General features: G+C 35.3%; 1 protein-coding gene across 6 annotated transcripts in view; it reads left to right on the plus strand.

Annotated features, from left to right (window-relative positions):
* Positions 1–11,603, plus strand: part of PCGF5 (polycomb group ring finger 5) — a 122,784-nt gene extending 111,181 nt beyond the window's left edge. For 4 of the 6 annotated variants that reach the window (XM_025181858.2, XM_025181859.2, XM_025181857.2 and 1 more), the window contains 4 exons: positions 2,100–2,198; positions 3,646–3,735; positions 6,101–6,160; positions 8,260–11,603. In XM_025181858.2, the coding sequence (XP_025037643.1) occupies positions 2,100–2,198; positions 3,646–3,735; positions 6,101–6,160; positions 8,260–8,307 (297 nt within the window). In that variant the 3' untranslated portion in view covers positions 8,308–11,603. The remainder of the gene's footprint in view (positions 1–2,099; positions 2,199–3,645; positions 3,736–6,100; positions 6,161–8,259) is intronic. The other 2 variants (XM_025181862.2, XM_025181863.2) reach the window with 1 other exon arrangement.
* The last annotated feature ends 4,072 nt before the right edge of the window (positions 11,604–15,675 follow it).

Below are 15,675 nucleotides of genomic sequence, written 5' to 3' on the forward strand. Positions count from 1 at the left end.
AGTTGTCAAGTAACTATGTTAATGTTAGAAAGGAAGTAGTGTGGTGTTGCTTTAAGGGGATGATCATAATTTTGTAATAGTTGCATTTTAGAAAATAAAGGACAGTAGTGGGTAATGAGTATCCTAGGGCTGGAGGATATTGTCAATAGAAACTTAATGGGGAGGATCCTATAGGTGGAGAATTTGGCATTTTTGAATTACAAGAGAAGCAGTCCAAGTATTCATGGACAGAGTACAAAGGTTAAGGGTTCAGCAAAACACTCATACATTAAAGACCAGATCAGCTTGTTGAAGGGCTTGGTGCCTCCCAATTAAAAGCAAAAAATAAAAAAAATTTAAAATTGTGCAGCACTTTAGGACTGAAAAATTATACCTGGAGGAGCCTTCTATTCCATACTGATTTTTTCAGGGGAGAGATTTGATAAAAAGTATTCTCTTGTCCTAATAACTCAGTCTTGGATTGTAGGAAAGAACTGCACCCATGTGGAAAAGACTATACATTTTATTCACACTCACCCCAGACTAGAATGATTGTTTCTCTCTAAATCCTTAATAATGCAGACAGAATCTGCACAAATTGGCACCATTACACAGTCAAATCATGCACCAAAGAAAGTATTTGATAGGTGGGATAAGTCCTAGAGATACATTTTTGGGGGGAAATGAATAGCTTGTCTCTCCAAAACCAAGACAGAGTTGAAGCAGTTAAAGAGAACATTGTTCAGTACTTTCCGATTAATAAAAGGGTTATTTTCTGGGAGGCAGATAAAGCTGTATTTAGGGACCATTTGGATAAGCAGAATAGAAGGAAGGGGAAGGCAGGAAAGGAGGGAAGGAGAGCTCAAGAAGCAATAGAAGTAGAGTGGGAGATAAAAAGGTTAGGTTACAAGACGGTCATGAAGACAGGTTAAAAAGAATAAGAGCAATTAACTAATATAAAGGGGAACTGAATATATTGATGACAGATGCCACTGAATGCCTGTAGGTATCCAAAGCAGATGTTTTATGAAAAACTAAATAAACGTGATAATATTTTGACTGAAAAGCTTAAAGGGGATTCAACAGCAACATATTATTTCACTAAGTAAAATAGTCAGCAAAAAATAATTATACACCCTATTGAAATATATCAGATAATCCAAGCTTTGAAGTTGTTCAGAAATATCAGTAAATAGCAAGCTTGCCAAAGATAAATTTGATGAAGCATCTTTAGATAAAGAAATAACATAAGAAGAAATCTTAGAGGCAATAGTAAGCATGAGCAGTGGTAAAATTCCAGGAGCTAGTGGTGGTCTAGCTTAATTTTACAAAGTATTTAGGAGGTCTTAGTGGGTCTCAGTTAAAACAAATGATTTACCACAAATATCTTTCTTTTTACAAAATCTTTCTGTGATTATCCCAAATAAAACCCTTGCAAGAACACAAAGGATATTATTAGAATTTATAAGGAACAAGTAAAGCTCAAAAGTGAATTCTTTATCTTGACCTATTGAACAGTATAGGCTAGTTTTTCCAAATATGTATGGTTCTATCAAATTAGGCCGTGCAAAGAAGTAGCATATTGGGGCTACCCTAACCCAGCCAAACACTGGGGCTCTATTAAATAATGAATTGTGGCAATGTAAATGTCACCAGGCTTCCTTGGATTAATAAAAATCCTTTCTAGAAATGTATACACATTCTTTGGCAAAAACTGTTGCGTGCTTTTAGGGTAGAACTAGAGATAAGATAATTACCAAAGGCGCTCAGTAGAAGCAACGTGTCAGAGGTGTTGTGGTGTCGCTTATAAAGTACAGTAGTAGTATCCTATTAAATAGGGAGATCTAATGACTGAATTCCTGTATAATGTCTTTTAAATCAGCTCATTCTTGTAATATTTTGTCTCTGATATTGATATAGTAAAGATTTGTAACGTTACTAATATTTCATAAGTAATAATACAAGAAAAATTCAAAGAATACTGTACAGTAAAGTTAGTTAATAGAAAAAATACCCAACTCTAAGAAATATTTATTAACTGAAAGTTGCTTACATACTATTTAAGTTAGAGTGTTTTGTTTCAAAATATCTAACATCCCGTCTCTGATCTGTTCATTTAGGGTTTAATGAAGAAATTCATCCGCTGTTCTACACGAGTGACTGTAGGAACCATCAAGAAGTTTCTCAGCTTGAAATTAAAGCTTCCAAGTTCTTACGAGGTAAATTCCCCCGTACATATACACACTCGCCTAACTGCAAAATGTTGAATTTAAGATTCAGCTAAACAAAGGATTTTTAAAATAATTGTATCAATGGGTACACTGCAGTATTCAGTCTCAGATAAAAGGTTTCCTAAACCTGGAAATGAGTCATACTCACTAAAGGGCACTTGGATTGGGGCACACCCAGCTTCAGTTACTGTTAGGGAACTTCCATATAAATTTTGCTTGTTGCTCAGCTTTAGAGTGACCATCACTTTACTGATAAAACAAAGTTAAGATTCTGTCAATAAAAGTCAGGGACTAGTTACAGGCCTCCATGAATTTTTGTTTGTTGCCTGCGACCTGTCCCTGACTTTCACTAAAAATATGCTGTGGTGGGGGGGAACAAATAGAGAGCTGTTGGGGGCTTGCAGTTGCTTCAGTGCCTGGCACTGCTCTTGTGATAGTGACTGACCCAGCCCCAGCCAATGCTCTAGCAGTCCTGGGGCTAACCACTGGCTAGCCCTGCCACAGGGAATAACCAACCCCAATCAGGAACTTCAGCAGCCTAAGGATGACAACTGCTCCAGCCCTGCCCAAGAAGAAGTAACAGAGTTCATGGAAGGTCATGGAATCCGTGACTTCTGTAACAGAATCGTATAATTATCTTTTCAGGTGTTTGATATACATGTACATGTTTTCTATTCTTGCTTTCTCTTATCTGTTTAACAACACAAGTGAGCCCTCTATCTATAACTGCTGGGAGAAAAGTAGTAGTGACTAGACACCACCAAAACATTCTGCAGTTTCATTAGAGATCCATCCTTTTTCACTGTGCAATGTGAAAAGCAGTCTAGTTCCTAGAGTCTAGGTCCTCCAATAGCCTCCATTACTATAATATCTAAACACCTCATGATCTTTAATATATTTTTCCTCACAGTACTCCTGTGAGATGGGAAAATAATCACTGGCCAGTGGAGCAACTCTTCTGCTAACCAACAAAATCTAAATTTCTAAAATTCTCACTGGAGATAAATCCTAAGAGACAATAAACATGGGTGCCTATGATGCCATTTTGGTAAAAATGCTTCTCATGATGGAATCTCACTTCATCACATAACCACATTTTTGGGTTATTCTTAAATTTTTTAACAAGCAGGAGAGTATGATAGTCGTATGTGTATCCTTAGGACTGAAAGAGTATTGCAACATTCAGAGTATTCTCCAGGGCGCACTGTATTGTACAGCCGCCTTCTTTGCTCAGGTAACTGTATGGGAATAATAGAATCAATATTTTAGGGGGAATTTATCTGCATTGACATTTATCAACATGTTATTTAAGTCAATATATAGTTCGGACACTAACAGCCTCTGATGGGATTATTAAAAAGTTAAGAGATTCACTTATGATTTCATTTAAAAGTAACAATGTGATATCGGCTGCACTCTTGTAATATTTTTTAAGCTGGATGTACTATGCAATGGTGAAATCATGGGGAAGGATCATACTATGGAATTCATCTATATGACAAGATGGAGACTAAGAGGTGAAAATGTGAGTACTTTTATAATTTTTACATGTAATTATGTTTGCCTTTCAATAGAAAGTGTTCCGTGATCTTTACAAAATCTCACACACACACTAGATTATTTATATTAAAACATTCTAAGATTAGTTATTGAAATACTACAACTGGCATGCTATACAGATATTGAAATTCAGAATTAGCAGGAATACAAAGTTTCAATATAAATTCTAATTTTGAATTCTTAGGTGAAATATCTGAAACCACAAACACTTAATCATCCTGAGAATTTCAGCTAAAATAGTATAATCCCTTACCTTGCAAAAGTCTAGGAATTTGGGTCTAATCAATCTGTATTCAGAATGCTCTCTTTATAACATGTTGGGACATTGAGAAATCATTTGAGTCATCTAATGATTTTGACAGTACTTAATTCTGTTAACATAATGTCCACAACGGAGAGGACTGCTAATTATTTCACCCACATATATAGTTTAGAAAACAATAGCTATCTTGCTAAAGCACATTTTTTAGTGATCAGATTGAGTTAATAACCCTTAGATTTGCTTTGGACCATTAACTGTTCCTATTTGGTCACTTGTTAAAATCATCTTGTTGTCTCTTGCATTTATTTTATCTGTCTTTTATATATTCATTCATGCATGTGTGGTTATATATTATACTTTATCTTGCAAAGCTTTGCTTTTTGTGCAGAGTGGTTGCATTTCAGTGCAAGAGGAAGTTGTACATGGATTCAGTAAAGGTTAAGTACCAGTGTAATTTCACATAGTAAGCTGTAGTAAATTCAAGACCCCCATCACTCTGTTTTTCCATTTTATAAGTACTCACTATGGCTGTGTCCAGACTCAGAGGTTTTTCCGAAAAAAGTAGCCTTTTTTCGAAAAAACTTCACCTGCGTCTAGACTGCAGCTGCGTTCTTTCGAAATTAAATCGAAAGAACGCGGCTTTTCTTTCGACGGCAGTAAACCTTATTTCATGAGGAAGAACGCCTTTTTTCGAAAGTGCTCTTTCGGAAAAAGGCCTTCTTGAATGCCAACAGGGCTTTTTAGAAAGTGAGCATCCAGACTCACTCGCTGCAGTACTGCTTGCAGTCTAGACGCTCTTTTTCGAAAGAGGCTTTTTTGAAAGATACTTTCGAAAAAGCCTCTTTCGAAGGAGGCTTGCAGTCTAGACATAGCCTATGGCATTGGCAGTGGAGACAGGAATAAGCACAATGTTGATCAAACAACTCACAAACACCTTAACAATTTTACCTTAAAACCTAGAAAGGCCTTTTTAAAAAAAAATAATTTGTGCATAGCAAATATTGACTGGATTTGGCAGAATATTGTCCTGGGATTAAACTGGAACGAGGGTTAAGGGATGCCGAAATAGCGTGCCCATTATTTTGAAAAATATTTCTAAATAATGGGTGGCTTGTTAAGACGCGGGGTATCTATTTTGGGATACCTCCAATATCCCGAAATAGCCACTCAGTGTAGACATACCCTAAGGAAATATTGAGGAGAAATGAGGCAATAATAATAGAATGCATTCATGATAGCTGAAATTACTGGCTCCTGTCAATGGATTCTTGAGAATAGTATTGGTTTGGGGGCAATAATTATACTATTTGGTCAAATGCCCATATTTGCTCCATCTTAAATTTTTCCAGAAAATGAAAAGAAAAATGTTTTCTTAGGTATATATGATGTTACTGAAAACTCAGTGAAATTTTATGGAATGTTTATAGGCATATACAGAATCTCCATTCACCTTTTTAATTGGATGTAAAATAATCTTAATAGCTCATGATTAAAAACAAAAACCAATAGAAATTATAAAATATATAATACTGTCATCTTTGAAGTAGCTTAAGTCTCTTCATGGTATTGTTCCTGCCTGGAAGAAATATTTCAAAATTTTATATTTTTGGTAACAAACTCTCCAATTATTACCCTGTTTGGAAAGTTATTTTGGGGGGCTGGAATTATCAAGAACCTTATAGTAAGGCAGCCCCCATGATATCTACCCTTCTTTGGTTGTCTAGCCCTGATCTGATTAAGTTTGTTTTAGGCCAAAGTGTAGTACAAAAGCATTACTGGTTCTTATTTGATAATCTCTTCCTCTGATGGATGAAGATCAGGTAAATCCATTATCTGTGACTATGATGTTGTTTATTGTGAGCTTTTATTGATGTACCTGTGGACACTAGGAGAGCTTTATATAGTCTAAAACACAGAGATTATTTATTCCTTGGAAAACGCTTCCTACTTTAAAAGTAATTAATTTTAATTCTCTCATTTGAAACAAAAAATAATTAAATGATTGATAAATGTATGTGTCCAGTTGTGGATGCCTCTTATCTGATCAGAAAATCATCTTCCCTCGCAGTTTCGGTGTCAGAACTGCTCATCTTCGCAAGTCTGCTCACAGGATGGCACTTTTTATCAGGTAAGAGGCACTCACGACTGTACATATTACAGGACCTGTAAACATTTTAATTGAAACTCATTGTGGAGATTTTATAAATCTATGTTCTGCTAGCTAAAACTTGACATATAAGGTCTAAATCTTCTGTGTATTCATTCAGTAAAGCTTGTATTGATTGAATGAAGGAATGAATGAATTATATTTAGGCATTATAAGGTTTATGATTTGTAAAATAAGGGCTCTTTATCATTATGCTTTAGTGCATAAAATGATCAGCAGGCTGCTAAAAGATGTCTCCCACTCTTCCCTTTCTCCTCTTATCTTCCCTTATTATTATGTGTAGTACTGCACGGTTAGGAACATAATGGAAGTTTATACCTCTATAAAGTATCCAAAATTGGCTACTGCCAAAGGATCTGGGGACACATGGACCATTGGTCTGTTTCATTATGACAAATGTTAGATTTTTATTGTTGTGTTCCTTTTTACTGCTTTAAAATTTGGAGATGGGCTGAAAACCTCCAAATCTAAACATCTAGAACATTGGAATTGAAATCTGATCAAAACTTTCTCAATTTTTCAGAAAGTTTACAGGGAGTGTTATGATTTGGCTTATTTTAAAGAAGTTTGCAAATTTGGATCTGGACCTGGTTCCTGTGTTTAATTTGAACCCATCACTATTAAAAATGGTTGTTTTTTAAGAATGACCCCAAAATGGACTAATATTATTTTTTTACACTGAAAAGCAAAATTAATGATAGAGGGTCAAATTCTAATAAAAACTACAATTGGCAATTGTGCTGACTCAGTTTAGTAACTTGGGTATAAGGAAGGGCAAAATTCAGTCCAAAGTGAGAAGGTCTTATAGATAAACATTTCTGTTCGCACATCATAATTTGTATTTGCAGTTAGCTTAACATTTTTAGTAGTATGCAGACTTTGTGCACAAGAGTTCTGAGCACAGTATAAACTCACACTAGGTTTTAGGAGTGTAATTATCCTCATTACTAGTGTGTAATTCCCATTAGTGCTAGTAGAAGTTAGGTGTGTTTAGAAGCAAATGCGTAGTTCAGGAGCATTAGTTTGAAGTGCAAAAGATTTTCAGTAATTCCACACAACTTAAAGTCTGTATCTCAACTGAGGTTGATTCTGCTAGAGGAGTCAGAGGCTATTTGAACCCCATGGTCCAGGTGATATAATAAACCATTCTTGATTTTGTGTTAGAGAAGCTCCAATACTGTAGTAAAGTTAGTTGGGGAAATATCAAACTTAGACTGAAAAAATATACATTTTATAAATAGAATTTTCAGCACCAAGTAACCAGAAGTTCCATGATCCTTCCATGATCACAGTGATCCTCAGTTTATGTATCTAAATGGATGGGTTGCATTTTTGTGACTGCAAGATTGAGAGCTATTGAAAATGTAACTCTGAATGAATATGAAGATAATTAATTTCAGGAGATTTCACTCCTCCTTTCTCATGGAATCAAGTGACTCTGGCTGACTTGACTTTTAAAAGAGTTGAGTAAATGTGATTTTCATTGGGTAATACTGGTTATAGTGGGAGCTGTTGTCTGTACTTCTGAAATATCAGGTCACATATTGCATCTTAGAATTTAGTTAACCAGTGTGAGATCTTATGAATGTTTTTGTCAAATCTCACAGCACAGGATTAAAGACACTATCTATAGGATCACACAAATGTTGTTGCAGTATGTCACACACATAATTTAAGTTACATAGTATATGCACTGTGTGTGGATGATATAATCTGACTCCTGAGATCACCATGATAATATAATAGATCATTCTTGATTTTGTGTTAGAGAAGTTCCAATGCCTTAGTAAAGTTAGTGGGGGAAATATCAGACTTAGACTGAAAAGATATCCTTTTCCTTATATTTTTGAAAACTGGTTGTGAATGTAAATTTTATTGAAATGTATAAAACCACATTAATCTGTTATTAACCCTAGAGATAAGTTCTTACTTTCCTTACAGTGTGGTATAACTGTATTTTCTTTGTATTTCATATAAACCATTTCTTCATATTATCCTTGTTTGTCTTTTTTTGTTTGTCTATTTGTTCGTTGTCTTCTTTTTTAAATTTTTGTTTCTAGTCTTACCCTATGGTACTGCAGTATCGACCCAGAATTGACTTTGGTTAGACCAAAGGGCCAGATCCCACTGAGATGAATCCTGCACTATTTGTTTACCCATCGACAGATTGCACAATGAATGGATGTGCCTGGATTAAGAGGACACAACCAGATTTTCAGCATGCAAATAAGGACATTGTATTTCTTAAAGTTGTCAGTTGCATCTTTGTTGTTTCTATTAGAGCAAGCCAAGTGCCATTCTGCTACTGAAATGTGCATAAGATATTTGTAGTATCTTAAAAATGTGCTGCAAGTCATAGCCAAAATCATGACATATATAGTAAAGATTCAGAAACTACAGAATATTTTGCCTGCCTGTTAGAAAAGTTTTCTATTCTAATGTTGATTACACTAGCAAAATGGCAGAATGCTCATTCCATGTGGTAGTGCAATTGTCACATATTTACTGTTTTACTGATTATTGTTGTATAAATGATAGAGAACTGTACAAAAGTTAAGAATTATACCTTGAAAATATTTTGTATAGAAAATATATTTAGAACAGTGGTAATTTTGCAACTACATTGTTACGTTTTTCATGAGTCTGGGTATATCTCACTCATCAGCGTATAGCAATCATTTTGCAGTGAATGAAGATTATCCTTGCAACAATATTAGAACACAGTCATTAAACTGAGCCATTTTATTTTATCTAAATAGATTATTTTAGTATCACCTGCCCTAATGAGTGAAAAATTTTATGGCTTGCCTGAAGGTTGGAATTTGATATTCAGTTATTTAGGATTATGGTAGCTGGTCAAATTACATTATTTTAATAATGTCAGCATAAAAGTGAGGTTAAAATCATATAAATGTTTAATAAAAAGCAGAAAATCCTGTTTAAAATTACTCCACGTGGCAAAAATTTATGCATCTTTTGTCACTGTTGTCATTCACATTAAGGATTTCATTTTAAGATTGGGTTTACTTGTGTTCAAGTTTGGCATATAATAGAGTAAAATAATGCAAACTACTGTAATAAATTTCTAAATACATAGCTTTTATGGCATTAAATTTCTGTTTATCTGAGGTTCAGTAGCTATTGCAGATTAATTAGTTAATGTCACATCATAAAGCTAGTTCCATAAAACTAGAGGTAATGCAATATAGTAGATAAGCAGTCTGATGGAAATAATTCAGCCTGTACAAAACATGTTTTTCTCAGACCTAAGAGTGGTGGGGGAAAATGTGATTTTTGCCTTAGGTATGACAAATATAATGGTTTTAGTGCAGAAAATTGTATTAAGGTTTCTGGTAACCTTAATACAGGAAGCATTGTGTTTCAACTGTTTTCTGTACTCTTCCATTGTCTTTGCTCAGTTTGCAAGTCAGAGTAGGTTTTTACTTCAAACTGTGCGGAAATAATTACTGTTCAATACTTGGTATAATTTCTATTTAATGCACATCTACCAGCATTCCTATTTATTTTTATATGACTATGTATACAACAGAAACAGTTGACTTTCAGAAGCTACTATAGAATCCAACAAAGAAAAACTAAATGTAAACCATGAGATCTAAGCATAAAAGATGGATTATGGGAAATAGCTCCAATAGAAGTTTAGTGTCAGTACAATTTATAAGTGTAGGGCATGCAAACAAGCATGCATGATGGGCGAAATGCTGGGCCCTTTAAATCAGTGACAGTTTTGCTATTGACTTAAGTGACAACAGGCTTTCATGTTATTCGTATACACTGAGTCAAATGCTACTTTTGTGTTCCAAAAGCCACATAACAAGAGGGAATGGAGACATTGCCCACTAGCATTCTGTAAGAAATCCTGCCATTGCAGATCAAGAGTGCACATAGTATGCTGAGACAGAGTGCCATGGGAAACATTTGGAGTACTCCCTTCAGCTGGCACAGTATGCTTGCTGACTGGTATTGGAGCTAGTTTGCCCATTCTGTTGATAGATGCACTTGCTGATTACAAAGTCTAAACATCTCTTGCCCTCCCAATCCATTACATGCTCATTGGCAGATCTGATGAGTTGCTCCATATGGATATACCCGGCTCCTACACAGAGCCTTAACAAATGCAATGGTACTCTTTACAGATTTGCAGGCATGGGATCCAAATTTCTATTGCATATCATTATTATATGCATTATACTAAATTCCTTTATAAAGTTAGCAATAGGATGTTATTTCTAAATATTGATATATATGTACAAAAGACACCTTACAATTTTCATATCCTTCACATCATAGAAGTGTTGTGTTTATGCCAGGAGTGTTTTCAAGGTGGCTTCATGTTAAAATGCAAGGTTTGTTTCAAAACTTTTGGGTTCAGTTTGTCATAAAATTAATAGCAGGTTTTTCAAGCTTAATTTTAATTGATTTGGGAGTCAGTGTATTTCTTTAACTGTATATTTGCTAGTTTGATAAATTTGGATTAAGTATTTAAACAAACGGAAGGGCAGCATAACATTTGTTTGCAGTATTGTTGTAGCCCGGTAGTGTTAGAATATTTGAAAGACAAGATAGGTGAGGTGATATTTATTGGACCAACTTCTTCAGGTGAAAGACAAGCTTTCAGGCTCACGTAACTCTTCTTCAGGTCTGAGAAAAGTGTAGTGTGTCACAGCTAAATACCAGATGAAACAAATAGCTAAACAGATGGAGTTTAATGCATTGTAAAATGCATTAAAGATGAAGTGAGCAGTTAACCGCTTTGCAGCCATGGGACAAAGAGGGCTACTGGGACATGGATTGTTGCAAAGAGCTATATAAACAGTATCTTTACTGAGTCCATAGTTTTTAATGTCTAGCACCCCAATGAATTTTTTCCAGCTTTTTAAGGCATTATGCAGGCTTCCTTTCATAATGAGAAGAGGTTAGATATGGAGTGATTGCTTTGTAAAAGGTATTTGGCCATGAGTGATGGGGTGTTTTTAGTCTTTATCATTGTTTTGTGTGAGTTCATTTAAGAATGTAGTAATTGTCTGGTTTAATCCACCATTGTTGAGGCATTTAGTGCAATGGATGAGGTACACCATATGTTGAATTAGGCATGTGTAGGTCTAAATGGTCTTGAAAGATATGTTATGGAAGATATCGATCATATGAAGTGGAGATATGCCATCTGGGTTGGCATCTGTTCTGGTTTTGATGCCACTATGAGTTGATATGTCCTTGTCTGTGGGCAGCTTGGTTATGATGATGACCTTGATGAGGTTGGGAAGTTGCTTGAAGGCCAGAAAAAGGGCTCAGGAAAGATTTCTTTCAGGCTATAATTATTGATTGCCCTACATGAGTTCCAAAGTGGAACTCCCATATCACCTGTGACAAAACATTTTTTTTTCACATAATAATAACTCCATATCTGACTACTCAGTCCTAGTGCTCAACAAAAACCAGCACAACATCTTCGGAAGCTTAAATTCAGAACCTTTGCTGGACACTAAAAAACATTCACTCAATTAAGATCCTGTATTGTTGGCTCTCTGCAACAATATGTCCTACCAATGCAGAAGTGCTAACTGCCCACTTTATCTTTAATGGTCTCTTGAAACACATTTACTTCTTATGTTTAACAGTCTATTCTTTCTTGTGCTTAGCTGTGACAATCTGAGTATCTTTCCCAGATCCAAAGAAGAGCTCTGTAAATGTGAAAGCTTGTTTTTTTATTCAGAAGAAATTGGTCTCATAAAAGCTATTCTCTCACTTACCTGTCTAACCCAAAATTTATCACTTTATGTCCATTCTTAAGTATATAACAGACAGAATTTTGCATCCAGCCAACAAATTCATATTGGATTTAGTATGGCCACTGAAAATTCTTTTTAGCATGTCATGAGGGCCCATGAGTGACAATGAATAGAGGTTTGAATGCTTCATAAGATTTTCTGCATTCTCAATTCAGGGAGCCAACAGTTTGCCTTGCTCAGAATTATCAATTATGTTTTTGCATTATTTTTTTAATCCGGGTCAGAACTGGATTAAGGAAGTCAAATGTTCATTGTAAGCAGATATGTTTTCAATATACTTAGCTGAGAATCCTGGTTTTCAGCACTTTTATAAACATGATCAAACTACCTACAATTATGAATTTCTGGTATGACAGCATAGTGCCTGCTTGTGGTTTGATTGGATACTTTTCTAGGGATCAGTTGATAACCAAATTGATATATATGTGGGCAACTTGCATAAAGCAAGTGCTGTTTCTGTTGTAGTAAAGTCCTCTTTTCTTATATTGCATAGGTGCAACATGTATACAGATATGTACCTGTGTTTATCCCTGTTGACACATTGTGCCAATTAAAAAATATGAAAAGTATAAGAATAGTGGAGGGCATGTACCGACACTTTTGAGTGCCAAAGTCTGATTATAATGCAGTGGGTACTTAAGTATTTAATGAAACTCACACATGTTCCAATAAAAAAGCACACTATTATTTACAAGCATGCTTGATGTGGACATTTCAATAGCACCACTGCATAAAGTCAATCAGGAAGGCAGAAAATAGATGAGCCTACAAAAGCTATTTTACATATATCCATATTGGTGGCACCCAACTACAATGGGGTGCTTGCCAAACATAGAATGAGATACTTTCCCCAAATGTACATCCTTTATCCCACTAGGTTGAGGGTTTTTCCTAAAATGAGAGTCCAGAATTTATGTCCACCTCCTTTCTGCAGTTTGCCTAATAATAGAAGTCAAATTGTAATGCATTTTGTTAGACTAGAAATCTCTATGGATTTTATGTCCTCTAACATACTGTAAATTATGAGTGTACAGAGTGGGATTTTGTAAGATTTAAAAGGTATATATAGTACAAATCTATTAGATTAGCATGAAATGTGCATTACATTGTATACTATTAAACTACCTTGACTAAGCGCCCGATCTTGCAAACATATGAATAATTCTTTTTTGATGGAATAGCCCCTCTGTAGTCAGAGGAATTCATCACTACAATAAGAATTACTCATGTTTTTAGGATCAGACCCTATCATTGTATTGTTTGCTCAGATAGGAAAATAATTAATGTGCAACAAAAATGTAACTATAGTCTTTTAATGAAATTTTATATTGCAAATTATTTTGACTTCTGATTTTACTGAAAAATGTTATTTTAAAGGAACATGGTGGATTACTAATACAGGATATCTTTTAGACCCACTTTATACATTTTAAATAAGAATATTTTTTCTGTGTATTGTAAATGTTCTAAATATTTTCAGTATTAGTATTTCTGAACATTAGAAGAAACTTATTTCAAGCAAAACAAGCAGCGACATCAAAGAAATATTTTCTGTTAATTAGGCATTTCAAATAGTGGCATATATGTTATCTCACACTTTAGAAACTATTTTTAAAAGATGTGCTTTTTGTCAAGTCAATTTTATTTTCCCCTAAGCAATAATCTTGAATTCTGGATCCTTATGTTTTCCCTATTCTGAGATATTTTGACTGTATTCTTCTTGCAAATACCAGAGGTAATTCAGACTTATCCATCAGGATTTAAGGTTGGTCACACTCTTTAAATTTACCTTCTGCAGCACTGAGTGGTGGACAGGGCTGTCATTTTATCCACTGCAATGTTATCTGTTAAAGCAGATTTGGGGACAGTAGTAACCAAAATCTTTTGCTCTCTACTCTCACATTGTGAACCAAAATTTGTAGGGCTTTTCTGAGCTCATTTGCTCTATTTGTTTTCCATTTCCCTATCACCACAGAGGTCAAGAGGCAAAATGTGTGTGACAAGGTCTGAGGAGTCAGGGAGTGGTATTTCATGGAAATTGCAGCAAAACCACAACAACCAACTTAACCAGACTCTAAGGACTTGTATAAATAAGGTGGGCTAGATTCATGCCCCAGCTTGCTGTAAGCTAGACAAGCCCTAATTGATTTAAGTCTTAGACAGCATTGCCAATTCCCAATTCTCTGAGTTTCAAAACACACAGATGGAGAAGGGAGAGAGAGAAAGAGATCGGGATCTTTCAGATGGGACTTCTGAGAAAGGACCACAAGACATTCTTCTGATGTCTTTACAATGGCTGCTTTTGAATATAGTCATTACCAGTAAGAAGTTTGTTCCCATTACTGATAAACTATTTAATATTTCCTACAGCTCTGCAAGCGGCTACACAAGCACTTCAAGGGTATGTCTAGACTACATGGCTCTGTCGACAGAGCCATGTAAACTAGTTTACCCGGCATAGTCAATGAAGCGGGGATTTAAATAATCAGGGGATCAGTCGGCAAAGGCTTCCCCAGCCGACAGATCCGTGTCTAGACTGCCGCGCTGTGCCAGATCAGCTGATCGTTGGCACAGCGCGGTGGCCATGTGTATTTTAATAAAGCGGGGATTATTTAAATCCCCACTTCTTTGACTATGCCGGGTAAACTAGTTTACATGGCTCCGTCAACGGATCCATGTAATCTAGACATACCCCAAGAGAGGTGGTAGGGATATGGAAAAGCCTGTAGATCTGAGCTGCCTCTTGTATTTGTAGGAAGAGAGAGATGTAGCTCTAATATTTCAGACTGCAGGAGAAACCAGTCCCAAGAGATAAAGATTCCATGATTATGTTAACAAACCAAAGAGAGGCATTAGATTCTATTTGCATATTGCTATGATAGATGTACTTTTCTTATAGTAAACTGTGTGTATATATATATAATTTTTTCTAGCAGGTAATTTTAAAGAGAGTTTCATATGTGACATATAGAAGGACGATGGATGTGATTAACATAGTTTTGTTGCTATTTTCCTTAAGGTGATGAACAACAGCAGAGTTAGGATAAAGAGAGAATGGAGTTGTATATAAAATTATTACCAGGGTAAACCATTGTTGTGCTGCTGGCTATAATCTATTTTTTATTGGAAACAAAGGTGAAGCAAAAATGTTTACTGTAAAAGTTAAAAGAATTTATTCTGTGGTGATATTCTGGTCCTATACTTGTGTTTTGTATTGTAACAGGCGATTAGCAATGTAAATGTCGCTTTTGTGTCTGAGGGATTTTGGTGCAGGATAATCAGAGTTGCTCACTGTACCTTTTTACTGGAAAAGGGAATTCTGATTGACTTAAATTATTCCATGCATCCTATCAGATGTTTGTTTGTTTAAAAAAAGACTATATTTTTATTACTGATTTGCTTGCCTAATAGTTGTAAGGGACATTTTAATACCAAAGGTAAACCATCCAGAATCTGATGTGGAATAAGGCATTGTAATTTTCCATTGAGAAGTGAAGTGGCCATCTCTTTCATCAAGAATAGTGCATCTGGTATCAACCAAACCTGTGGTACTGGTCTTAGCTCTTTATCTGGCATTCCAGTCAGTTTCTTAAGAACAGATAAATATGGAAATTAACATATTTTACCAGTCATGGGTAGAAAGAGTAGTCTCTTTGGTCATGGGTA

This window comes from Pelodiscus sinensis, chromosome 8 (assembly GCF_049634645.1).
Source record: "Pelodiscus sinensis isolate JC-2024 chromosome 8, ASM4963464v1, whole genome shotgun sequence".
NCBI lineage: Eukaryota > Metazoa > Chordata > Testudines > Trionychidae > Pelodiscus > Pelodiscus sinensis.